This window comes from Myxine glutinosa, chromosome 5 (assembly GCF_964187855.1).
Source record: "Myxine glutinosa chromosome 5, kmMyxGlut1.1, whole genome shotgun sequence".
Lineage (NCBI taxonomy): Eukaryota > Metazoa > Chordata > Myxini > Myxiniformes > Myxinidae > Myxine > Myxine glutinosa.
Window position 1 is genome coordinate 129,112,303 of NC_136265.1, and position 27,283 is coordinate 129,139,585.

A 27,283-nucleotide genomic window follows, 5' to 3' on the forward strand; every position below is an offset into this window, starting at 1 on the left:
AAATTTATTCTGGTTTCTTCAAACAAATCGCGATTTTAGTCCGCGATGTTCTTACCTCATACCAACGCACGTCCGAGTGTATGCGCATGCGCGATTCAAAAAGACACCCCAACAACAAGAACAACAACGCGGTCCTCTCATTGAGCTGCTCGCCACAGCTAAAAATTGAGACATGGCTCATTGTAAATAACTCTCCATGCTGAATAACATATGTTAACGATGATGTCATATGTTCCTCCATTATGACGTCATAATTTGACAAGTACAAAACTTCATCCGATCAAGATGAAATTTCTTGAGCATCATCTCGGGATAAATTGGTGGAGAAAAAAAAAAGATGACGTCATCGGTCACGTAGTTCGGCCGCCATATTTGTTTTAACACAAAGCCTTAAAACCACTGAAAACACATCCTGGTGAGGGTCTGCAATCTCCGATTGCTCTTTCTATTTCATTCTGTATCCATCTTGTCCACCCCATGCGTCCTCCTCTACCCCTCATTTCTCCCCACATCCCTTATTTGTCCAAGTCTCCCTCTATTTTGTCTTTCATCCCTGTTGGTTGTGTTTCCCCCTTTTTTCTGTTGCTCCTTTTTTCGATTACGTCCTGATCCGTCCGATGTTCTAGCTCCCCCACGAGCCTCCAATAAAATGGCGGAATAAATTATGACGTCATTGATGTGACATATCCTATTTTCCTCTCTCTTTCTCACAGATGCTTCTGTGTTGGTGTTTCAACTCGAGCTGTTCAAGCTCTTCGTCTTACATTTACAGAGACCGAGCGAACAACTAGATGATCATATCCCACGACGGTTGTCTATCGACATGGACTCCGTAGTTCATGGTTGTGTTCTGGGAGACCGTTCCTTGGACGTGATGTACACGGACAACGACAGGAAAAACCAAGGATTGTGGGACTCACAAATACAGGAAATCCAGCTTGAATTGACACCTGGTTGGTAATAACTTCCACTTGCACATCTGAAGAAAGGGAAAACGAGGAGATTGAAAGTGGCCTTCATTGAGCAGGGCAATGAAGAAGCAATGGCCTATGCTCGATAAAGTAGACAACTCTGGAGCAACCCAGAGCACAATACTGTGAGGGTGAACAATGTCACAGTGGTCGTCACCGAGTTCACAGAGAGGATGCTGGATGTCACCCAATCGACCTCACCACCCAGAGCCACCGTGTGTCCAGCAGTGATGCAATGGTATGGGATTTGATAGGATGAGAGGGTCACAGAAAAACCACAACACTCCCGTGATGTCATTCAGGATGGTGAATGCTTTGAGGAAAGTCAATTTCCTCTCCACTTTTCTCTGGTCTTTTACCCTCTTCCCGCCCTTCCATGCTTTGTCCCTTCCTCCTCTCCTCCCTTCCCCCCCTGCCCCTCCTCCCTTCCCCCCAGGTTTCTGCAAGCAAACGGTCCACCACCAACCCCCTTCTCGTGAAACTTTCAAAATCCCCACTCAATGCTCAACTCCACCCTTTCATTCCAACTTTTCCCTACATGTGGAACCAACTTCTGCAGCCTCTTCAATCTTTTTCTTCCCTGCAGGGCTTCAAGACAGGTGTTCACCACCATCTCCCCCATCTGAAACCATGATCTTTTCTACCCTGTTAATCCTACCCAAGCCCTTCTCTTTCCAAGTTTCCAGTTTCTCCTTTCACTTATGTGATTAAGAGTTGACAACCACTTTATATCCATCTTGTTCACCGCCTGTGTCCTCCCCTTTGGACCTTGCCCACAACCTGCTTGCTTTGGATGTTGCTTGGGACTTCCTTGGGACTTAGGATTCTTCCCCCACATCCGTTATCCCTCCAAGTCTCTCTCTATTTTGTCCCTCAACCCCGCTGTTGGTGTGTCCCCACCCTCCTCTCTCTTTCGACTGTTCCTTTTGTTCTGTTTCGTACTGATCCGTTCTGTGTTCAACCTCCTCCAAGAACCTCTCCTCTGTATACAAAAATAACACCAACTACAACTACTTTAACAGCCTTAATTATTCCTACCCATTTCTGCGGTTGGCTGTCGGATGTATTTGGCTGAAGACTTTCACGAACTGACTGACTTGGCCTAACGTTCGACTGGAAGTGATTTTGGCCGGATTATAGTAATTTCCTGATGGTGCCGCAGTAAAAACTCATCTACTCCTCACGAAAGACACTCTGGGGTCTTTAACATCCATCGACAATCCCCCCCCCCCCCCCCCCGGTGCTGGCAGACGGGTGCTCCGGCTTATCGTCGTGCCCTAAGAGGGACGGCGGACGTCTTGCCTAGCCTGTGCGAGGCCATCCTGCCAGCCCACGGTCCAATAATCACATCCAATGATTGTTCGTTTCATCCACAAAGTACACTCCTCGTACAAAATGCGACAATTGGCAAACATTCAGTCCAATACCGCTTGTCGAGTCTCTTGTTGTACACAGCTCCTTGCCTACTCCACCTGCAGGCGCTGCATGACGTCATCGCCGGGCACCGAAGGGGGACCGGCGATGACTCGCGCTGAAAGGGAGTACTCAGTTTTCACTCGGTTTGTTTGTTTGTCCGGGCGATATCTCGCCATCCTTTGAGCTAGGAAGCTGACATTTGGACATGACAGTGACCAAGTGATTTGGCTGCAAAGGGAATTTTGATTTATTGATTTATTGATTAATAAATTCATCGATTAGTTATTTAATTATTCAGTTAATTGCTTAATCTTCAAAAAGTTACAGATTGGGATGAAGCAGTGATGCTTTAGGTATGCTATTAGCCAATTGATTGAGAAATTAATTATGTACGATTGTTTATTTAAATTATTAATCACTTATTTATTTTCTTTCGCATCTGGATAATTAATATCTCAGGTACCTTTTGAGCTAGGAACTGATATTTGGACATGACAGTGACCAAGTGATTTGGCTGCAAAGGGAATGTTGATTTATTTATTTATTGATTAATAAATTGATCGATTAATTATTTAATTATTCAGTTAATTGCTTAATCTTCAGAAAGTTACACATTGGGATGAAGCAGTGATGCTTTAGGTATGGTATTAGCCAATTGATTGATAAATTAATTATGTACAATTATTTATTTAAATTATTAATCACTTGTTTATTTTCTTGCGCATCTGGGTAATTAATATCTCAGGCACCTTTTGAGCTCGGAAGCTGATATGTGGACATGACAGTGACCAAGTGATTTGGCTGCAAAGGGTATTTTGATTTATTGATTTATTGATTAATAAATTAATCGATTAGTTATTTAATTATTCAATCGATTGCTTAATCTTCAAAAAGTTACAGCTTCAGATGAAGCAGTGATGCTTTAGGTATGGTATCAGCCAATTGAATAAGAAAATATTTTATGATTATAATTTATTTATTGTAATTATGCAATCAATTATGTTGCACCTCTCCATCCCAATACCGTCTCTGTGCTGTGCGCTGGAGGATATGTTATTTCTTTATTTGGCATGGGGGAGGTATACTTTGAATGTATCTGTACGTGTTTCTTTTCTTTTTAAAGACAATTCTGGTTGCAGAAATATTATGAGATATTTGCTTAATCAGAACCTTAGAGGGCGAATCACAAAGCAGGCTTTGTTTCTAATGCAAGCCGCATCACGCTTTATCAACAAGTCCAAATAATTCATCACAGAGACAACAACCCATATGATTTGTGTTTAAAATATAGGCATTTAATATTCATTATATTATACATGCATCTTGTAATTATATTATATGAGCATTTGTTTGGGATTAAAACTTTTACAGCAACAATTAAAATTATTTCACGTGTATGCACCTTCGTACTTGTTCATCAGGTAAAGCTCACAGTCAGGCTCCCAAGTGAGGCCTGGTTCACGTCCTGTGCCTCGTTTAGAGTTCCTCATCGGGTGGACGAGGGGATTGATGATCAACGCAGAATCTCCAAAGTCACCGAGTCGATGCAAGGTCACTCTTCCGAGTCCCCGCTGTGCTTTCGGCTCTTCATGTGATGCGGTCACACCGATGCCGATGTGTATGGACTGCAGTCTTTGGATTCTTGCTCGGACATTCCCAAAGCGATTGCACATTAAGAATTATAAGCGTAACGCTTGATGGAATGGTATTCAAACTATAGGCTTGCAAATTATTAGCTTGATGGTTGTCCTTAGGAGACTGTTTTGTGATGGTGCTGAGACCACTGGAATGCATAGACGCACACATTCTTGTTTTTCATGGTTTTTATGACGTCATGTAGCAGGAAGTTTTTGGGAGGGGCAGGAGGATTGCTCTAATCTGTTGTTTCACTGTCTAGAGAAACCAGATGGTAGTACGAAAGGTTCGTCTTGTATACAGCAGGCTCTGTATGAAGGTTTTTCCCATCGCTGTCCCGCATTGCAACTCCATTCTCTGCAGCTGGAACTCTGGTCATGTGACGAGAAGAAGAGGAGGAGGAAAAAGGTGCGAGAAACAATGAAATTGCACCGCCCGATCCATTGCCGTAAAATGATGGATTCAAACTCTACATCGAGCAGCGCATTAGAAGGTACAGGAAGCGACAATTTTTATTAAAGTTGTCCGGCTCATGCAGGTGCTTGGACATCAGGCACGCGCGACACGTCGATGCACACACAGTACTTATGAACAGTCTATTAAATGGAATTTGAACCTGGAATCCCAGAATCATTACCTACTCTATGTGCTCGGATGAGAGCACCACATGAGCCAATCATTGAAGAAACAAAAACAAGGAAACGTCGACACAAAACCTGGCCAGAAGTGATCAATTGTCTTATCACACCCGTCTTTTACATCCAAATTGTATTAGATTTTTACTTTACATAACAACGGCCTCTGTGGCCTCTGTTTCATTTGGTCTTTTGGCACGGACTAAATGTCTATGACCAGATTTGGTGGCGTAATGGTTAGAGCGTCCGCTCCGAGTGTGAGAGTAGCTAGGCGGCGAACACCCATTATTAGAGTGAATCGTTCACATTGTGATAAAAGCATGAATTTTGGCATTTCTTTCTCTGATATAGATACTCTTTAAATCCAGGTGATTATCCAACTTGAAAATTCAACATAGTAGCCATTTCTTTTCAAAATGGCTACCAAAATGGCAACAATGTGGCATAAAGTTTTTAATATTGAATTTATGATGTTGTAGCGGTTACCGGAAGCATACACAATCACCTTGCACCGGCCGATGACGCAACCGGCGAGCGGTTACTTGTCCGGACTCGCCCGGGCGTGTCCAGACTTGCCTTTCCCGGGCGAACGCTTGACTTGCATACCACGCCCCGTTGAGAGGCGTGGCTTACCTATTTGCATACCACGCCCCGCCTGAGAGGCATGGCTTTTCTGTGTTGAACGGGACTTATAAATTGCCGCCCGTTCGATGGGCTGATTCAGTGCTTTTGAGTTCTTTTGAGTGAGCTGGAAATAAATAGCTCAGTGAAACTTCATTCCTGGCGTCGTCCATTTTGTCCGGTTTTATCTTGCGAGAATAGCTCCCACAATGTACGAGTATCAATGCAAAATCACAGAACTGTAGCGGCTACCGCTGGGTTTTCACAATCGCCTTGCACCTATCAAGGACGCGGAGCGATCACCATGCCGGGCTCGTCCAGGACGCCCGGGCAGGCCTGCGCTCAACTTGCCAGGCCTCGGTCGGGACGCCCGGGCATGCCCGGGCATGCCCGGGCAGGCTCGCCCTCAACTTGCCAGGCCGCAGCCAGGACGCTGGGCCACGCCCCCTCTCGCCTTTCCTGGGCAAACGCTCCGGGATAATATGTATATATATTGCTGCCCGATAAACGGGCTTTTCAGAGTGCCTGAGTGTTTGGTTTGATTAAAGCAACTCGGATGAATTCCAGCTTTTTGTCGCGTCCATTCTTCCGATCGACGTGGGAGCCCCAGCTCCTTCATTGGTGACCTACCGACATGGACACGGCAGTCGCCCTTAAACTGCCTACCTTCTGGGAGGCTCACGCGGCGGTTTGGTTCGCACAGGCGGATTCCCTGTTCGCCCTGCGAGGCATCACGGCCGACGACACCCGCTTCCACCATGTGGTAGCAGCGCTCGGTTCGGCCACCGCGGCCCGCGCCCTGAGCCTCCTCGAGAGCCCGCCAGCCGCTGACAAATACGGCGCGATTAAGAAGCTTCTCCTCGACGCTTTCGCCCTCCCATCGGCGGAACGCGCACGGCGCCTGCTCGACCTGCCCGAGCTCGGCGACACGCGCCCTTCCGAGCGAATGGACTACATGCTTTCACTGCTCGGCGAGCACTCTCCGGCATTCCTGTTCCGGGAGCTGTTCCTCCGTCAGCTGCCTAACCCGGTACGCCTCGCCCTGGCAAGCACGACGATCACAGATCCCCGGGCCCTTGCCAGAGAAGCCGACAAGATCTCCGCCGCAGGACAGCGCATCGCAGCGGCGACATGGGACCCACCGCCGTCCGACGCAACACCCATGGCGCCCGAGCACCCGGCACGGTCGACGACCGAACTGCCGACGCAATTGGCGGCCGCTACACCGAGCCGACCACCTCCAGCACGACGACCGGGGCCTCCACCTGACCAAGCGTGGTGTTACTATCATGCCAGGTTCGGACAGAAGGCCCGGACATGCCGACCCCCGTGCACCTTCGGCAGGCCGGGAAACGGCCGGGCCGGCGTTCATTACCAGCCATGAGCGCCGGCCACACGGGCAACTTACTGTTCATCACGGATAAAGCGTCCGGACGGCGCTTCCTGTGCGACACCGGCGCCCAACTGAGCATCATACCCGCCTCTGACCAGGACAGGCAATCCGCGGTTTGCGGCCCCTCCTTGGTTGCGGCCAACGGATCGACCATCCGCACCTTCGGCCCACGCAACGTCACCCTCTGCTTCGGCGGCCAACGCTTTGCTTGGACGTTTGTAACCGCAAACGTGCCCATGGCTCTGCTAGGCGCCGACTTCCTCTGCGCACACGGACTGCTGGTGGACGTCCAACGGCGTCGTTTAATCAACGCCGAAACCTTCAGCTCCCTGGTATGCACATTGAGCAGCTCCGCGCCGACCGAGCTGGCATGCGCCGTCCCGGCGGCGAACGAGTTTGCTCGCCTGCTCACGGAGTTCCCGGCCCTCACGCGGCCGACGTTTTCGGCCGTCGCAGTACGGCATGGGATCGAGCACCACATACCAACCACGGGCCCGCCGGTCTACGCCAGGGCCCGCCGCCTCGACCCAGCCAAGCTCGCCGTGGCGAAGGCCGAATTCGACGCGTTGGAGCACCTCGGCATCGTGCGGCGCTCCGATAGCGCGTGGGCCTCGCCACTGCACATCGTGCCAAAGCCGGGGGGTGGATGGCGCCCGTGTGGCGACTACCGCCGTCTCAATGACGCTACCACCCCCGACAGGTACACGATCCCGCATATCCAAGACTTCTCCACCCGTCTGGCGGGACGGGTCATTTTTTCGAAAATTGATCTCATACGGGGATATCACCAGGTACCTGTCAGGGCGGCCGACGTCCCTAAAACGGCAGTCATCACGCCGTTCGGCTTATTCGAATTCTTGCGGATGCCGTTTGGTCTCAAGAACGCGGCTCAGGCGTTCCAGCGCTTGATGGACGGCGTGCTGCGTGACCTGCCGTTCCTTTTCGTTTACCTGGACGACATCCTCGTCGCCAGCACATCCCGGGCCGAGCACCTCCTCCACCTCCGAACACTGTTCGGGCGCCTCAGCGAGCACGGCCTCATCGTCAACCCGGCCAAATGCCACTTCGGCACAACGGCCGTTGATTTTTTGGGCCACCACATCACCAAGAACGGGGCCGTGCCGCTGCCAACCAAGGTCGAGGCCATCACCACGTTCCCGCGTCCCCGCACCATAAAGGCCCTGCAGGAATTCCTGGGAATGGTGAATTTTTATCACCGCTTCGTGCCCCGCGCTGCTCAACTCATGCGGCCCCTCTACGAAGCCCTCCGGGGCAAGCCGGCCAAGCACGACATCGCCTGGTCCGCAGCAATGGATGCGGCCTTTCAAAGCTCAAAGCGGGCCCTCGCCGACGCAACACTGCTCGCTCACCCGGTGCTCAACGCTCCCATCGCCCTCACCACGGATGCCTCCGACTACGCGGTGGGCGCCGTACATGAGCAATGGGTGAACGGGGTTTGGCAGCCACTCGCTTTTTTCAGCCGGCAGCTCCGGCCGAACGAGCTCAAATACAGCACGTTTGACCGGGAGCTCCTCGGTCTACACCTGGCCGTCCGCCATTTCCGCCACCTCCTGGAGGGCCGACCTTTCACGGCGTTCGTCGACCACAAGCCGTTGGTTTACGCCATGGCCAAGGTCACGGAGCCGTGGTCGGCCCGCCAACAGCGCCACCTCTCCGCCGTGTCGGAGTTTACCACGGACATCCGGCACGTCGCCGGCAAAAACAACGCCGTGGCCGACTGTCTTTCCCGGGCCAGCGCGAACGCGGTCCACCTGGGCGTGGACTTTGCGCTTATGGCGGCGGACCAAACCACCGACACTACGGTGCAAGCCCTCCGGGCGGCGGACATGGGCCTCCGCCTGGCCGACATCCCCTTCGCGGACACTGTCCTGCTCTGCGACGTCTCCCAAGGCCAGCCTCGCCCCATCGTGCCCGTCACCTGGCAACGCCGCATCTTCGCCTCCCTCCACGGCCTTTCCCACCCGGGCCGGAAAGCTTCCCAGAAGCTGGTGTCGGCGCGATTCGTCTGGCACGGCCTTCGTCGGGACGTCCGCGATTGGACCAGCACCTGCACGGCCTGCCAACGGGCCAAGGTCCACCGACACACCCAGGCCCCGCTGGCACCTTTCACCGTGCCCGAACGACGTTTCGACCACGTCAATGTGGATCTGGTGGGCCCCCTCCCCCCGTCACGGGGGTTCACAAACCTGCTCACCATGGTGGACAGGACCACCAGGTGGCCGGAGGCCGTTCCCCTCGTCTCCACCACCACCGCCGACGTGGCGCAGGCTTTCATCGCCACCTGGGTCGCCCGCTTCGGCGCACCGGCGGACATCTCGTCAGACCGCGGACCACAGTTCACCTCCGAGCTGTGGGGCGCGGTCGCCCGCAACCTGGGGGTCAAGCTCCACCGTACTACGGCCTACCACCCCCAAGCAAACGGGTTGTGCGAGCGATTCCACCGCTCCATGAAGGCCGCGCTCATGGCCGGCCTTCAAGACGGCGGTTGGGCCGACCGGCTGCCGTGGGTCCTTTTGGGCCTCCGCACGGCCCCCCAAGGAGGACCTCCAGGCATCCACCGCCGAGCTTGTCTATGGCCAGGCGCTACGCGTCCCGGGCGAATTCGTGCCCGACGCTACCAGTCCCTGGTCCGCAGCTCACCAGCGCTCGGACCTCCAGGAGGCCGCCCGACGGTTTGCCCCCGTGCCAACATCCCACCACGGTGACCCCCAGTCCTACGTCCCCCCAGCACTTCGCACAGCGGAGTATGTTTTTGTGCGTCACGACGCACATCGGGGGCCACTCCGGCCGCCGTACGACGGGCCCTTCCGGGTGCTGCGACGGGACGACAAGTCGTTCGTCATCGACATCGGCGGCAGGTCGGACCGGATTGCGGTGGACCGCCTCAAGCCGGCGCACGTGGACGTCGACCACCCACCACGGGTGGCCCTTCCGCCACGGCGAGGCCGCCCCCCGTCCACGGTGCCCCCCACTCGACCGCCCACCACCACACCGGACCCCCTCCCACGACCCGCCAGGGGTCGCTTCGGCCGGGTCATCAGGACCCCCCTCAAATTGACCCTGCCGGTGCAAGTCGATTCTGGGGGGACGTGTGTAGCGGCTACCGCTGGGTTTTCACAATCGCCTTGCACCTATGAAGGACGCGGAGCGATCACCATGCCGGGCTCATCCAGGACGCCCGGGCAGGCCCGCGCTCAACTTGCCAGGCCTCGGTCGGGACGCCCGGGCATGCCCGGGCAGGCTCGCCCTCAACTTGCCAGGCCGCAGCCAGGACGCTGGGCCACGCCCCCTCTCGCCTTTCCTGGGCAAACGCTCCGGGATAATATGTATATATATTGCTGCCCGATAAACGGGCTTTTCAGAGTGCCTGAGTGTTTGGTTTGATTAAAGCAACTCGGATGAATTCCAGCTTTTTGTCGCGTCCATTCTTCCGATCGACGTGGGAGCCCCAGCTCCTTCAGAACTACATATTAACGACCTCTTATAGATAACGACCTTTGCTGCACACCTTTCCCGGCACAGAAGTACAACGTAGGTCAGGTGACAATTGGCAAGCGACCCCATAAAGGAAAGAGACAGCAGCTGACAATGTATGAGCAGAAAGGGTAAAACCATTGTGTGTTTGTGGGGATGGGCAGTGATTGGGAATGGGATGGGGGGAAGGGGCAGGGTGGAGAGCGAGAGAGTGATGATGGAGAAGCCATGTGAGGAGGAAATGACATGGAAGGAGGACTTGTGCATGCACACACACACACAGGTGGATACTTTGAAACATGGTAGGTCTCCGTTCCAACTCCTGAAACCCACGTGTGGAGATAGCAATGAATGACATGTGCGCACACACACACACACACACACACACACACACACACACACACACACACACACACACACACACACACACACACACACACACAAAGTGAGACATAGGGGGAGAAGACACAGAACCACCAGAATAGGGAGGGGGACCAGACCCGATTTCCAGTCGTGGACCAAGTGAGATTGAAAACACCTAAGCAGTTGGAAGGGATGATAACAGGCGGAAGGATGGAGGGGAAAGGAGAGGTGAAGGAGAGAAGAAGGATGAGTATGATGATGACCAGCGAAGACTGGAAGAAGAGCTGGAAAATAAAATGGTGGAGATGAGAGTGACACCATTCAGGGAAAGACCACAACTATACAAGATAAAAAACAACTGATGGACAAAAATGCTGGTTGGGAGAACTTCAAGAGATTGGTACCCTGTTGCGCTCAAGAGATTGGTACCAAAATCATCCCCGTTAACGAAACTCAACATCGTGACCTCTGCAGTGGCACTGCTCATACAAGAAAAAAAATACCAAGAAAACAACACCGCAGGAAGAGCAAATCAGCCTGTACAGACAGAGACCAGGCACCACCATGGAAACGGAGGCTGGAAGCACAAAGGGAGCAAATTAGAAAATAAATGGGACAAATATAGCAATTTATAAGGGGAAATTGAAACCCAAAGCTAATGAGGAGAATCCCAAAAATAAAAACAAATACAAAATTGGAAATAAAGACCTAGAGGTAATCGCTGCTGGAAGCAAACTCAAAATAGAGATGATCGCAAGAAAGATAAAAAAATACTACGATGAAGTCAACAAAGCTAGAAAACATAGCCGCATGTTTGAAAATAACCCGAAAAGATTATACCGCAAACTAGGGAAACAAAAGCAAAACGTGTCAAATACCCCCGAGAAAGATAAACTTGAAAATTTCTGGAAAGGAATCTACGAGGATCCAAATGAACACAACAAAGAGGTGGATTGGATCCAAAACTTGGAAGAAAAAAACAACATCTAAAGGAAAATGCCTCCAGTGATATGTAATGAAGAAAAACGAAAACAACAACTAGCAAAAATGCCAAACTTTAAAAGCCCAGGCCCAGATGGAATTTCAAACTTCTGGTCAAAACAACTAGATGCTCTCCACAACGACTACGCTCGAGCATTCAACAAACTTATCCAAGGGGAGGAAGCCTTGGAAGAATGGCTCGCAGTAGGTAGCACCTTCCTCATCCCAAAGTCTGAAGAGACCCAACTACCTCCCAAGTATAGACCAATAACCTGTCTACCAACAACATGCAAACTCCTCATGGGAACCATCACAGAAATGATATACGATCACCTAGCACAAGAAGGAGGCCTAGAGGTAGAATAGAAGGGATGTAAAAGAGGGTGCTTTGGAACAACAGACCACCTGCTACTAAACAAGGCCATACTCGAAAATTGCAATACAAGACTAACAAAATTATCCACAGCATGGATAGACTAGAAAAAAGCTTTTGAGTGTCCCACATTCATGGATGGTACAATGCATGCAATTGGACAAGATCAAACCCCCAAATAATCAAACTGATAGAGAAAGGAATGGAGCTTTGGAATACCACATTGATATTACAGCATTCAAACTGAAAGATCAAAATACCAGGAGTGAAGATACGTTGTGTGATCTTCCAGGGAGACAGCCTTTCACTCCTCCTGTTTTACCTGGCCTTGGACCCACTGAGCAATCTCATTAATGAGCAAGGACATAGATACACCCTGACATAAACTATGTGAATATCCCAAGAGATAAAATGGTGACACATCCACAACATTCAAATGGAATTTGGCCGAGATAAATGTGCCGAGTGAACATTCATATAAGTTAGACCAACAAAAATGGACAACATAAAAATTGATACAAATACAACAGTACACGAGCTAGACAACAAAACATCTCACAAATACCTCAGAGTAGAAGACGGAAACCAAATTTGTCGCAAACAAATGTGTGAAACAACTAGATGGTATTCATAGAATACTTACCCAGCGCAGTCGACTTATTGCGAGCCAACTCTTCTGTTTTTGAACATTTTTTTTGTTTCATCCAATATGGCTACCAGACCACGTGAGCGATGACATCATAAATTTATATTCTCCAATATAATTGTAGGATAGATCACGCTCAATATATTTCAAACTGATCAGACTAAGCATTGTCCCTGTCGAATTATGATGTCATAATTATGGCACCAATGACGTCATTGTTAACAACACCTATTCCCCATATGGAGTTATTTACAATGAGCCATGTTTCAATTTTTTCCATGCAGTGGTTTTGGAGATATAGAGGTGCAACATTTTTTGGTTTTTCCAAGATGGCGCCTGTACCACATGACCTATGACATCATGATTATCATTAAAATATTCGAAATGAGGAGGCGCTCCAATGGTGAAAATTTTGTGTCCATCAGACCAACAGTTGCTGAAAAAAAACATTAATAATGATCGGATAAGTGTTTTACTTGTCGAATTATAATGTCATAACGAAGGCACCGATGACATCATCATTGACATATCTTATTCCCCATGGGGAGTACTTGACAATGAGCCAGGTCTCAATTTTTTCCATGGAGTGGTTTCAGAGATATAGAGGTGTGAAGTTTTTCCAAGATGGCGCCTGTACCATGTGACCTATGACATCATAATAATCATTAAAATATTCTGCAGGAGGAGGCCCTCCTATGTTGAAAATTTCATGTCAATCGGACCAACGGTTGCCGAGAAGATGAATTTTTAAAATGCAGACACGTACGGCACATGGCACACGGCACGTACGTACCTGAATGCTTAACCCCGCTTCATGCTTCGCGAGCGTAGAGTAATTACTAAAGAATACCTGTGTAGAACGAGGCTGATCCTGAAAACATACCCATCTCCAAGAAACAAAATCAAAGCCATAAACCAACTCGCAATATCAGTATTCCAGTATACAGTAGCTGCTGAATAATAAACTGGCCACAATAAGAAATCAATAAACTGGATATCAAAACAAGAAAACTCCTCGCCATCCCCAAAATGTTTTACAAAATTCAATACATCCCGAGAATGTACCTGCCGAGACCAGAAGGAGGTAGCGGTCTGATGGAGCTCAACCAACTACACAAAATGATAACTGGAGGATTGGCCGAATACGTAAAAAGTCCAACAGACTACTGAATCCAAATCCAATTTGTAAGCAACCACAAAGCCCACAAACCAGAGAAGGTATCCCTATAACCCATCTAGCAAAAAAATTCCAAAGACAGGTGTGAATGGAAGATGCCACACAATAAACCAAAACGATGAGTACAGCCCCAACAATTGCAAAAAAGAAGAAAGAAAAACATAAAACGAAATATCAACAGATATACAGACAATTGGGAAAATGATAAAAGAGCAGAAAGGTATATATAAAAAAAGAGTTGGACAGATTGGGGATAGACAAAGAAGGATCACTGGAATGGCTAAGAAGATGTCATCTGAACTGCGATGGAGAATGAATCATTATAAATGCCCAAGACCAAGGATACTTCACCAATGGCTTTAACAAAATGTCTGAAATGAGTCAATCGGACAAGTGTAGATTCTGCAAGGTAGAAACAGAAAGTACGAGCCACCTCCTATCAGGATGTAAAAAAAACTCATGTCGGAGCAGTTGTACACCCAAAGGCATAACAAGGTATGTAGAGTAATCCACTGGCACATCTGCAAAAGTCTCACTATCCCAGTTCCAGAAAACTTATGGAAACATGAACCAAAAGCAATCACTGAAAATAAGGAAGTAATGCTCACGTATGACTTAATGATCCCAACGAGCGTGAACATAGAAAACAAAGTATTGCGACCAGATATAATACTGAGGTACAAAAAGAAAAGAAGGAATTCCTAATCGAGTGTCAGTCCCCAGCGATTTTGGCCTAAACAATGCACAAATCAAGAAAATGACCAAATACCAAGTCCTCCAAATGAATGAAAAGATCGTGGAAGCTGAGGAGTGCCACAATTGTCCCAGTCATTATTGGAGCAACGGGAATGATAAAAAAGAACCTTTGAAAAGAAGATAAAAAAATTGATACTTTGAGACTTTGGAGGGCTCTGTTCCCCCCTCATGAAACCCACGTGTGGAGATAGCAACTAACAATAACAACTGGTGCACATGGAGGTAAATACTTTGAGACCTGGAATGGCTCCGCTCCACCTTCTGAAATTTGGAGATAACAATGAACGAGACAGACACACACACACACACACACACACACACACACACACACACACACACACACACACACCTTTTTTTTTTTTTTTTTTTGTATACTGAATCGAGGCTCGTGAAAGAGCTAACATTTACTTCACAAACAAATCAACCAGACAAACAAAATATATAAAAAGAGGGAGCGGAAGACAAGATGGGGAGAGAAGGGGAAGCACACAAACACAACATTTGAGAGCAGGGAGATGTGTGGAAGGGAGAGGGCTTGGGGGGAGGAGGTGTGGGAGGGGGGGGGGGGGGGAGGGAGAAGTATAAAACACAAGGACACCAAGGACTTCCAGGACAGAAGTTGGTATTTCAAAAAAGTGGAATTGGGGTGAGATTAGCGGGGGTAGAAAAGATCAAGGTTTTGGATGGGGGAAGATAAGAGATGGTGGTGAACAGCTGTTTTAAAGACCTGGAGGGTGGAGTGGGATTGAAGAGAGTGAGGGAGTTTGTTCCAGAGGCGGGAGAAAAGAGGAATGAAGGAGTGAAGGTGAGCAGAGATCACCCTACTACTATCCATACATTTCGCCTTTTATATCTGTGCTTTTAGACATTTACTGTATATAATTTGATTCACCCTTACTTGTACTATGTGAGAGGACAAGGTGTTCCTCATGCTAACTATTCCTTCATATCTTGTATTCACAAGTGTACAATGGACAAACATCAACACTGATCAAAGGTCCTCCATACGTTTTGATCAGTGTTAAAAGCTCCTCCCTTGATGGACGTTTAAAATCAGTCATTTTGGAAGAAAGAAAGGAGGGTAGGGAGATCGATTATATATTATCAATTGTTTTGTCATTATTATCACAGCTATAGTATCTCAATGTGGTGTGACATGATGAATACAGACATCAGGTTTATTCCTACTAGCAACGGTACCCGCCTTATGGGCGGGGCTTCAATTGGGAAGCCCAAATGAAAAGGAAAAATATCAGAAATTGAAGGCTTTTTTATTTTAAACGATTCATATAAACATCCGTTGAATCATATCACACGCAAATCATCAAAATCTAAACAGTACATGGCGCCCATTTTGAAAAAAGATTGAATTCTGCAAAAGCGAAGCGGCCGCTGCACGTCTTTCTCAGTCACACGTTTATGTGCGAAGAGTGCGTGCCGAATCTGTAACACGGAAGCGGCCACTACACCTGTTTCTCAGTCGCTTTGCACACGCTGCCATGTTACTTCGGAGCCCCACGTTTATATAGGAAGAGTTTGTCAGGAGTCGATCTACTCTCTCCTGGTACGTAGAATAAACAGTATTTGTAGAATTTCAACAAAAGCCACATCACTGCTCATATCGGAAAACATTATTCCATCGTGTTTGGAACAACTGGAAAATTGGAAAACTTGGAAAACCAATATAGCCTATTTTACTCCCAGGGGTCCCTGGAATACCCACCCAAAATATCATTGCGATCGGTTGAGCCGTTTTTGCGGTACCTTCAAACGGACGGACGGACATTTGGTGAATTATCGTAAGATCGACCCACCCAGCCTGTGAATGACCTTGTAATGGAATTGGAGAATCCGCCACATTACTTGGAAAGCAGCAGATGTCCCAGTCCAAAATTTCTGCAACACAACGTTGGATGACATTTCTTTTTCCATCTCCGTATACCACCACACAGTGTACGACAAAATACAGCATCGTGACAGTTAGCTGGTAATGTGTTGGAGTTGACTCGGACCTACCAGCCAGCTTTTCGGGGTCTTGGAGATCACTTGGGCTGAGGAGGGGCAACTGGCCTTCTTCATCCAATTCCACTTCTTGGCCCCTATTGCTCCGTAACAAGTCTTGGGATGAATGCTCGAAGAATGTCAGAACCACTTCAGAGCGAGAAAACTGTGAGAGTACATGTTGAAACAGTTGTTAGGCCTTGCAGCTAGTTACCATGGAAGGAACAACGCACAATGCTAACAGGCAATGGTTGGAGTGTTGTGTGGTTGTAATGCATTAAATAGGGTTGTAAACCAGATTAATATTATAGCTGATAAACTGCAATCAATATCATTAATATTATTATTATTATTAATACTAGGGCATTGCCCGTACGTGGGTGCCCGTTCCTTGCCAAAAAAAAAAAAAAACGCTACCCGTACGCTCTACCCCGCCCGTACGCCCGTAAACAAAAAATAACAACGCTCTTCGCTTCCGCCCTTCGCTCTGACTGAATTGGGAGAAATAATGCGCATAAGAAATCGAATTACGTACCGTAATGGCGGTCAGCTCGTAACGCGCACACTGTCCGGAAGTTCGCATATCGCATATCTATCTATCTATCTATTAATGCCCAATTATTCAATTATCGCCAACGTATTTTGGCTTTTTGCAATTTAATCGCAAGGAAAAGTAGAAAGAGAAGAGGGAAAAAAAGAAAAGCCTTGCCTTGCTGCAAACAGCTGCTGCAAACAACAACAACATGGAAGGCTGCACTGTCCGGAAGTTGGCATATCGCAGTTACGATTATTTTAGTGTTAATGGCCAATTATTCAATTAGCGCCAACGTATTTTGGCTGTTTGCAATTTAATCGCAAGGAAAAGTAGAAAGAGAAGAGGGAAAAAAAGAAAAGCCTTGCATTAACGCATTAACGCTTGCATTGCATTAACGGTTCGGCACACGTGATAGCTCGCTGCTCTCTGATTGGTTGAAGCGTTTTTTGGACATAGCTCGGTAGGTACTTGTCCGATTAATTTCAAACCTTGAAAAGGCACATCCTCGGGTCCCCAGCAATATACCTGGCAAGTTTCAAGTATATCGGACCCGTGGTTGTCGAGAAACAGCGGTCACAGACACACAGACAGACACACAGAGATTACTGGCATTATAGATAGATAGTTGCGGTTCTGAAAGTGTACATATATGATTAATAAAGGTTAAAGGTTTACCCCCATAGTTAGTCCACATGCAACACGTAGGCCACCTTAGAACGTTAGTTATTTCATAGTATATGTGAGATAAGGACATTTCCAATAGTGATACCTGCGTTGTGTAAAGAAATAAATAAGAGTAGGTCCCGTTCATTTTGCCTCCACCCTCCAAATCGACCTCGTTGTGCAGCATCCATCCCGTGCCCCGATTCGGCTAATGCACCTTGCTTGCCAGCAGCGTTCGCTACTCTTGGGTTTTCGCTCAAACCAGCCCAGATGCCACGAGGTAAGGCCTGGAAAAGGGGCGGAGTGCGAGGTCGGGGGTGTGGCCACGTCAAGCAGACATCAATGGCGGAGCCGGTAAGACCCCAACAACCAACCAGGGCTCAGTGGGCATGGCCTAAGGGGCGTGGTCAGTGCGCGTCGGGCACATTCCAGAGGGTTTGCTGGGCGGCGCTATATAACCGCTCACGCAAAGCCCTTCCACAGGACTTATGCGGTTGATCAGGACTTACCAGAGGACTCGCTTGATAAGGACGGTGAAGGACTATTGGGAGAGGCGCTTTGTTGGAAGGACTGGCTGGCGTTGCGAATTGTAGAAGGACTCTTGTTGGACTGCGTCAAAGGTCTGGTACCAGGAGACTGATGAGCATTGAGAGAACTGCGAGGACTCATTGGGAGAGCGCCCTGTGTTAATGGACTTGTCGTTGTGAAAGCATTGCTGGAGCGGCGCATTGCAGAGGACTTGTGAAAGCGGCGCATTGTATTGAACTATACTGGGAACGCGTATAAAGCGCCAGTACATCTATTACGTACGCGGCCACGCCAGTGTAATCGCCCAGCTTACCGATCCCCCCACTAATTGTTCGATCCGCGCCAACGACACGCGGAGAGCTTGCCTGCCGTCTACCATCGTCTTCGTGGTACGAGTCGGGGACCGGAGCGAGCTGTGGACGCGATCCTTTGGACCATCAACCCGACCATCTACAACCCCCGTGTGAGTCTGAGTCTGAGTGCGAACGGGCCCGTGTCCAGGGATAAGTTAAGGCTGTATAAGGCTGCCCTGTGTATCTGCTTCTTCTTCTTCACTGTACATTGCTTCTTCCTCTTCATTGTACAAAGTGTAATAAACTCCTTGTTATTCCTGTTTCCTCTTAATTCGACCGTTTTAGTGATTTCTCAATTGGGTAAGCGTGGCACGATCACAACCGCTCCAATCGGGTTAGTACCTGTTAACGGCCCGAATCGCGGCTCGCTATCGCTCGGCGTGTCCACTAAAACCGTGGTTCGGGCGGGGTTATTTCCTTGCTTCATGGCCGGCGTTAGTAATTAGGTAATAAGAATTCGGCTTACGACCCTACCTAACGTCGTCCGGAAGGAACGTCATAGCCCCGGATCGTGTCGGCTAGATAACAGACAAGGGGATTAATCCCCCCTTGGTAAGGGGAAGGCCGACGTTTTGAGATCCGCAACAATATTATTAGCAGAGTGTCCGCCCGGCAATTCTACATTTCAGGTGACTAAATTATTTCCACATATTTTATTAATGTCAATTTTATCAATGTCAATCTTCATTCTCAATTAATGGATTAATCAATCAGTTATTGTACACCGCTGCCTTCCAATTCCATCTACATGTGCTCCAATGTCGCATGCTCGAGGATATGTTATTACCCTTGCCTGAGGAGAGGGTATTGCATTTGAGTCCGTTTGTTTGTCTGTCTGTCTTGTTTGTTTGTCCGCACAGAATAAATATGATTTTCTCTGCAACCGTTTTTTTCTCTGCAAATTTTTTAATGATAATTATGACGTCATAGGTCACATGGTATGGGCGCCATCTTGGAAAAACCGAAAAACCTTGCACCTCGAAATCTCCGAAAGCGCTGCATAGAAAAAAATGAGACATGGCTCATTGTAAAGAACTCTCCATGTGGAATAACTTATGTTAATGATGATGTCATAGGTGCCTCCATTATGACATCATAATTCGACAAGTACAAAACTTCATCTGATCAAGATGAAATTTATTGTGTGTCATATTGGGATAAATTGGTGGGGAAAGAAATAATGACGTCATCGGTCACGTGGTTCGGCCGCCATCTTGTAAAAACCGAAAAAATTGCACCTCTATATCTCTGAAAGTGCTGCATAGAAAAAATTTGTACTTTGAATGAGGGTGGTGTGCTTTGAATGTAACACTACTTGAATATAAATTATTAAATCATTATTGATATTATCATCTAGATTTCTAGAATGTAAAATGCCCTGAAGTTGTTTTACTCATTGTACTAATAAGCACAAAGAGAAACGAGACAGGACAAAACATATACGAGGAATCCGCTTGATGTGAATTGTTTGAGTACTGAATGCAGAACCAGGAACGCCAAAGACACGTGTTTCGGGTTTATACATGACAAATAAAACATTTTATAACTACAACGGCATTCGGTCGAGCGCATCATCTCGCCTCATGGGCTTATTCAAAACAAAAATACCATCGTTAACTAAACACGCTCCTATTATGGATCACTGCTATTATGGTCCATATACCCGTATCATCCATGCACCCTATTATGTCACATACACCACCATTATCTGTAGCTTTATTGATTATTGATTGATTATTAGGATATTTAACAACCATTTTTTTGCAAATTAAGACTAAATTGTATCAATGAAGATGAATATGAAAAATATTCAAACTGTATTTCCCATGGGGAGTCGATGATACATATGAATTTAAGCAACAATCTGTTAAGCGGTTCTGGAGAAGGTTTTTTTTACTTTTACTTTTCAAATTTCAATTCAATATGGGTGCCAGACCACGTGATCGATGAGTTAATAAATATAACGCTTCACTCATATTGGGCCGTAGATCACAAATATGAAGTTTCAGATTTTCGGACAAGGATTTTGCTTCAACCAATTATGGCTTGAAAACTACATCTCCGATTATGTCATCGTTATCACCCGATATACCCCCATGGGGGAGTTGATGACGTATGCAAAGTTTCTTTGGAGGTGGATATACTTCAAGGTATGGGGGAACTCTGTTCCATCTTCTGAAATAACAACTGACACACACACACACACACACACACACACACACACACACACACACACACACACACACACACACACACACACACACACACACACACACACACACACACACACACACACACACACACACACACACACACACACACACACACACACTTTCGGTATAAGACTAATAAACTTTATTCCAACGTAAACTGACGTAATTCCATTCAAAGGTGCTGTGAAAGATCAGAACTGACCATGACTGGAAGTTCCAGAATGATCTGCAGCAAGTTTTCAACAGCATTGACTATTTCCTCCAGGTTTCTTGCTTTCTTTACAGCTACATAGCCTGGTTGGTGGCAAGGTGAAGGGGACAAGGGTGAGGGGTGGAGGTGCAGCTCTCTATAGTCATGTACCTGTAAAAAACTGAAAAATTAACACTGTGATGAGGTTCCTTTGAATGGCGATGCCCGTTGGGCACCACTCGGATATTCCACCGACTGGAGAAGCTACAGCTGTCGAGGACGCTGAACAACACTTTCATTTAGAATGATCTATCCCACACGTCAGGCCAGGCTTGTGCACACACAATCAGAGTTCATGAAATAATAACAAGCTTTGTGTGCACCTGTATTGGCAACCAATGGGATAAGCGATAATGTGCTCAAAATGGGCTTTTCTTACTTCACCGCAGGCTTCAAATGACAATGTGAATTTCCAGCCAACTGTTTCATTTACATATAATTACTAGTGGGGTATGCTTACACATTGTGTAAGCAATAACAAACCTTACTTCGTACGTAGATACATGATAAATAGAAGCTTCATGATTACAAGCAACCATCACCGACCTGCTCCGAGATATCAATTGAGGTTTATTTATTTATTTATTTTACGGACACATTTACGGTTTTTACTGAAATTTTCATTGAGATTTTTATTTCACAGTTTACAGTACAGAAATACTTTTTAAATGCTAGATGTTGATTGAGGTTTTATGGGTGCGTTTACGGCTTTTTTATGTACTTTTCCATTTACGGATGCTTTGTCATTTTTTCATTTACGGACATTATTATGTTTATTTCACATTTTACAGTTAAAGAAATTACAATTTTCAAATGCTAGATATAGATTGCGGTTTTTTTGTTTTGTTTTTACATTTGCGTTTACGGTTTTTTGTTTTTTTACGTAAATTTTCATTTTTGGACGCTTTCTGATGGTTCTGTGATTTTTTTTCCCCCATGTACCAGCCAATGGCACGCCAAATTTCAGCTTTTTATGACACCCGGAAGGTACCAAACATTAATATCAGTCAGTTAGTCAATCAGTCAGTGGTTAGAAAGAGCTTTATATTGTTACGGTTTTTAGAACCTTCACTAGTAAATTTTAGTAAATGTTTCCCTTATAAATGTTCCCCTGTAAATATCCCCATCAATTGGTTTGTTAAAGATCGCACCCTAGTTAGTCCATGAACAATACGTAGCGAACCATAGGACCTCTTCGTAGTTATTTCATTATTATGTGTTTCAGTTAAGGAGCTGTTCCCAGTAGTTGAATCTGCTTTGCATTAATCAAATAAGATAGGCCCCAGTACTTCGTTTGCCAGCAGCGTTCGCTGCTCCTTGCCTTGATTCGGGTTGGTCCCAAGCCGCCATTAGCCATGCGGTCAAGCCGAGAAAGAAGGGGGCGGAGCCGCCAGATCACGGGCGTGGCACGCCGACGCACCACCCGAGGCGGGGCCAGCGAGCCCCCACCAGCCAACCAGGGCTGACGAAAGACCATTGCGGGCGTGGCTCCATGAAGCGCGCATTGATTGCAACACGCGTAATATAAGGACGAGCGCGAAGCCTTTTTTACGAAGAAGGCAGAGAGAGAGACGTGATCCGGAGTCCGGTGAGAAGGTGCGGTTGCGAGTCGAGTGAGAAGGAGATAAACGAGAATCGACTTGGGGTGGAGACGGCGCTTGGTGGGGTCTGGCTGTGAGAGACAAAGCTGCGCGGAGATGCTTCGGAAAGCCCCTACCACGTGAAACGAATACGTGCCGCTGCCGCCGGGTTTTCGCCTCGAGCCGGAGCGTGGACTGGAGCCAACCTCGAAGCTGCGCACCGGCCCGGACCTTCCTACCCTGTCACCTGCATGGGCCCTTCTCCTTCTTCCAGTCATACCTGCCTGCTATTCCCTTTCGTGTAAGTATGTTTGTCTGTCCTGTTTGTTGTCCTGGGGAATTAATATAAGATTGTTTTAAGGTTTGCCCTGTGTCTTCTTCTTCTTCTGTATATTACTTTCGTTTCTTCTTTGGTTCTTTGGTTTTGTAAATAATTAATAAATGTCTGGGATTCCTTACTTTGGCTTCTTCCTTGCCCCGATCGCTTTAGTCCCTTCTTCCCATTGAGTACCTGTGGCACGATTTGGCCAACGCTCGGAATCGGGTTTAGTCTTTTGTTAATGGCTCGGGCTGCGGATTGCTAAACCGCTTGGCAAATACCATCTTGTCCGTAGTTCGAGCGGTACTTGTCTCCCTGTTTTGCGGAGGGATTAGTAAAGGTATTCGGGAGAACACCTTGACCAATAACCCTGATCAATTCCACCCTGTGAAAGAGCGTTACAAGTATCAGGACCAGAGACGGCCAGCTTAACAGGCCAAGGGGAATAACCCCCCCTTGCTAAGGGGAGTGCCGTCTCTGAGATCCATAACAATATATTATATATGGCAGATTAGATGGCAATGGTTCAAGTGCCATTAGGGCTCGATGTACGCCACCAGATGCCCCATAGGGGTTGCAGTATCATGCAACACTGCCAGACACCCCCGTGGGGTCACAGTATCGTACAATGCTGCCAGAAGTCCCCTTATTCCTCTTTTCTCCCGCCTCTGGAACAAACTCCCTCAATCTCTTAAATCCCACTCCTCCCTCCAGGTCTTTAAAACGGCTGTTCACCACCATCTCTTATCTTCCCCAATCCAAAACCTTGATCTTCTCTACCCCCGCTAATTTCACCCCAAATCCACTTTTTTGAGGTGACTTTTGACTTCTTTCCTGGAAGTCCTTGGTGTCCTTGCGTTTTATACCTATCCTGCCTCCCCCCAGGCCCTCTCCCTCCAAAAACATCTCCCGATGTCCCTGCTCTCAAATGTTGTGTTTGTGTGCTTCCTCCCCTTCTCTCCCCATCTTGTCGACTGCTCCCCTTTTTATATACTTTGTTTGCTTGTTTGTTTGATTTGTTTGTTTGATAAATGTTAGCTCTTTCACGAGCCTCGACTCTGTACCCAAAAAAAGAAAGAAAAAAAAAAGGGTCACAGTATTGTGTAACGCCACTAGACGTCCCCTAGGGGTCGCAGTATTGTGCAACGCTGCCAGACGTCCCCTCGGGGTCACAGTATCGTACAATGCTGCCAGACGTCTCCCAATGATCACAATATCGTGTAACGCCACTAGACGTCCCCTAAGGGTCGCAGTATTGTGCAACACTGCCAGAAGTCCCCTCGGGGTCGCAGTATTGTGCAACGCTGCCAGACGTCCCCTCAGGGTCGCAGTATCATACAATGCTGCCAGACGTCCCCTAAGGATCACAGTATTGTGTAACACCAATAGACGTCCCCTAGGGGTCGCAGTATTGTGCAACACTGCCAGACGTCCCCTCGGGGTCGCAGTATTGTGCAACACTGCCAGACGTCCCCTAGGGGTCGCAGTATTGTGCAACGCCGCCAGACGTTCCCTTGAGGTCGCAGTATTGTGCAACGCTGTCAGACATTCCCTAGGGGTCGCATTATCATGTAACACCACCAGACACCCCCTAGTGGTCGCAGTATCGTGTAACACAACCAGACACCCCATAGGGGTCGCAGTATCATGTAACGCCACCAGACATACCCAAGGGGTCGCAGTATTGTGCAACACTGCCAGACGTCCCCGCGGGGTCGCAGTATTGTGCAACGCCGCCAGACGTCCCCGAGAGGTCGCAGTATTGTGCATGATGCCAGACATTCCCTAGGGGTCACATTATCATGTAACACCACCAGACACCGCCTAGGGGTCGCAGTATCGTTTAACACCACCAGACACCGCAATGAGTTGCAGTATCATGTAATGCCACCAGACATCCCCTAGGGGTCGCAGTATTGTGCAACGCTGCCAGATGTCCCCGAGGGGTCACAGTATCTTGCAAAGCTGACAGACATCCCCGAGGGGTCGCAGTATCATGTAACACCACCAGACACCACCTGGGGGTCGCAGTATCGTGCAACACCACCAGGCGTCCCCTCGGGGTCGCAGTATCGTGCAACACCACCAGACGTCCCCTAGGGGTCGCAGTATCGTGCAACACCACCAGACATGCCCAAGGGGTCGTAGTATCGTGCAACACCACCAGACATGCCCAAGGTGTCACAGTATTGTGCAACACCACCAGACGTCACCAAGTGGTCGCAGTATCGTGCAACACTACCAGACGTGCCCAAGGGGTCGCACAATCGGGCAATACCACCAGACGTCCCCAAGGGGTCGCAGTATGTGCAACGCTGCTAGACGTCCCCTAGGCATCACAGTATTGTGGAACGTCACAGTGTGGCTTTAGGTTGGAGAACGGATTATTATCATCTTTATTCCCAACAACAAAACTGTGTCCTCTTAATCATGCTGTTATAAGGCAAATACAATGTGTTCATGTGGCAGACAATGCTTGTTTTGTCACAAATCGTACAGCAATGGCTGTAATGGGATTATACACAGTTATGGGATTTGCCATATGTATAAAACAAGGACAAGAGGGCCACAGGACAAATCACAAAATAAATGGAAATGACAATGATGACAAAAAAACAATTCCTTTAGGTTCCCTGGAATGGAATGACGTCATCTGGCATGGCGAACACTTTGAGAAAAGATTACCTTGCGCTCGGCCGAATGGATTAAATAGAGTAGTTGGATGTAAATTTAGAGGTCAAAAGCAAAACTCTAAGACTGTTGATTGTGCTGACAAAGGTTGGTGACAATGAGCGAAGCAATGAAAAAAAGAGGGAGGAAATATGACAGACAAATAGATAGACACCGTCCTTTAATTTACATGCCACCAATGTCGGGAAATAAAGTGTCTCCACTCATGAATTTACACAGGCCAGGAATGTTTAATAACAATAAATCTTCTTGCTGTTCATAGGCAGCATAAGGCTGCGGAGTAGCAGCATTGGCTGAGGGTGTGGCTGTGCCACCGATGCAGTGCCCTCTGCTGGTTTGGACAGAAATTTGGAATTTGTTCAGGATTCTGGTGACAGCTCGCCTACTCTTTGCTAAAGACACCGTGGGATCTTGATGAATCGCCCAGTCTGTAAAACACCGGGATGACGGTTTATAGATGGGTGGCAATTTGAATCTTGGATAGAAAAGCAAAAGCAGCACCGACGCATGGACAGACATGAACTTCACCTTATGTATAAATAGATTTATTAATACTTTATTTATTTACTTTTTAACATTTAAACTGTGAGCTAAAAATTCCGCTGCTGTGATATTGCTTTATTCATGAGCTGGTCTCTGTTCTAATTTAGGATCTTCATTAAAGAAAGTTATTTTTAAAAGTGACAAAAGAGCGAGAAATGGTGGGGCGCAGAGAGGCAGGAGTGTGTCTGTAAGGTCGTTTGCCCCGGGGGCCCGTGCTTGCTCTCGACGCTCCTGCATAGGGGTGAATAGTTTTGTGCATTTTATAGTAAATAATTATTAGTGGGAATTACATGGAGTAATTGGACATCAATCATTTTCGGACTTGTGTGCAGGGCAGGATTAGCAAAGTACACATTACATTTTATGAGTCACGCACGATAAGCTGGTAAGTTAATGCAACAGTGGACATTGTGATTTGGCACTTAAGGCATCTGTCATGATTAGTATCACATCGTCAGCTCCGCATCGGGGTGTGTATCGTATCGTGACATGGGAGTAGTGTTTCACAACTTTTTTTCTTCTTTTTTTTGTATACAACATCGAGGCTCGGTGTAAGAGCTAACATTGATCACAAAAAGACGAACTGACACATAAAACATGATAAAGGGAGCGGGAGACCAGATGGAGAGCAGGGACATCGGGAGATCTGTGGGAGGCAGAGGGCTTGGGGGGAGGTGGGAGAGGTATAAAACACATGGACACTGCTAGGACTTCCAGGAAAGAAGTCGGTATTTCAAAATAGTGGATCTGGGGTGAATTAACGGGGGTAGAAAAGATCAAGGTTTTGGATGAATGAATGAATGAATGATCGTTTTAAGGCCATTTTCCCCGCTGGAGCGGGGGTTAGCCTTGCGGGCCCCATGACAATCATGGTTCCCTGTTTGAGGCAATGTTTTTATGGCCGGATGCCCTTCCTGACGCCAACCCTTGGTCGCCTCTTACGATGCGCAGGGATACGGTGTACCTATTCTAAACCGGGGTACACATGGATGGGGGTACACACTTACTTTTACACTTACTTACTCTAAGTACACACTTACTCTAAACCGGGGTACACACTTACTTTTTCCACATGCGAAATTTGCATTTATGTTTATTTAAATTATACAATGGACTACAAAATGTAAATGTTTCATGATATTTGT

General features: G+C 47.4%; 1 protein-coding gene across 4 annotated transcripts in view; it reads right to left on the reverse strand.

Annotated features, from left to right (window-relative positions):
• Positions 1-3,660: 3,660 nt before the first annotated feature.
• The window catches only part of PXDC1 (PX domain containing 1), a 29,862-nt gene continuing 6,239 nt past the window's right edge, over positions 3,661-27,283 (reverse strand). For 2 of the 4 annotated variants that reach the window (XM_068116267.2, XM_068116268.2), the window contains 4 exons: positions 20,958-21,049; positions 16,479-16,629; positions 16,227-16,358; positions 3,661-4,393 (listed from right to left, as the gene is read on the reverse strand). In XM_068116267.2, the coding sequence (XP_067972368.2) occupies positions 4,281-4,393; positions 16,227-16,358; positions 16,479-16,629; positions 20,958-21,049 (488 nt within the window). In that variant the 3' untranslated portion in view covers positions 3,661-4,280. The remainder of the gene's footprint in view (positions 4,394-16,226; positions 16,359-16,478; positions 16,630-20,957; positions 21,050-27,283) is intronic. The other 2 variants (XM_068116269.2, XM_078778691.1) reach the window with 1 other exon arrangement.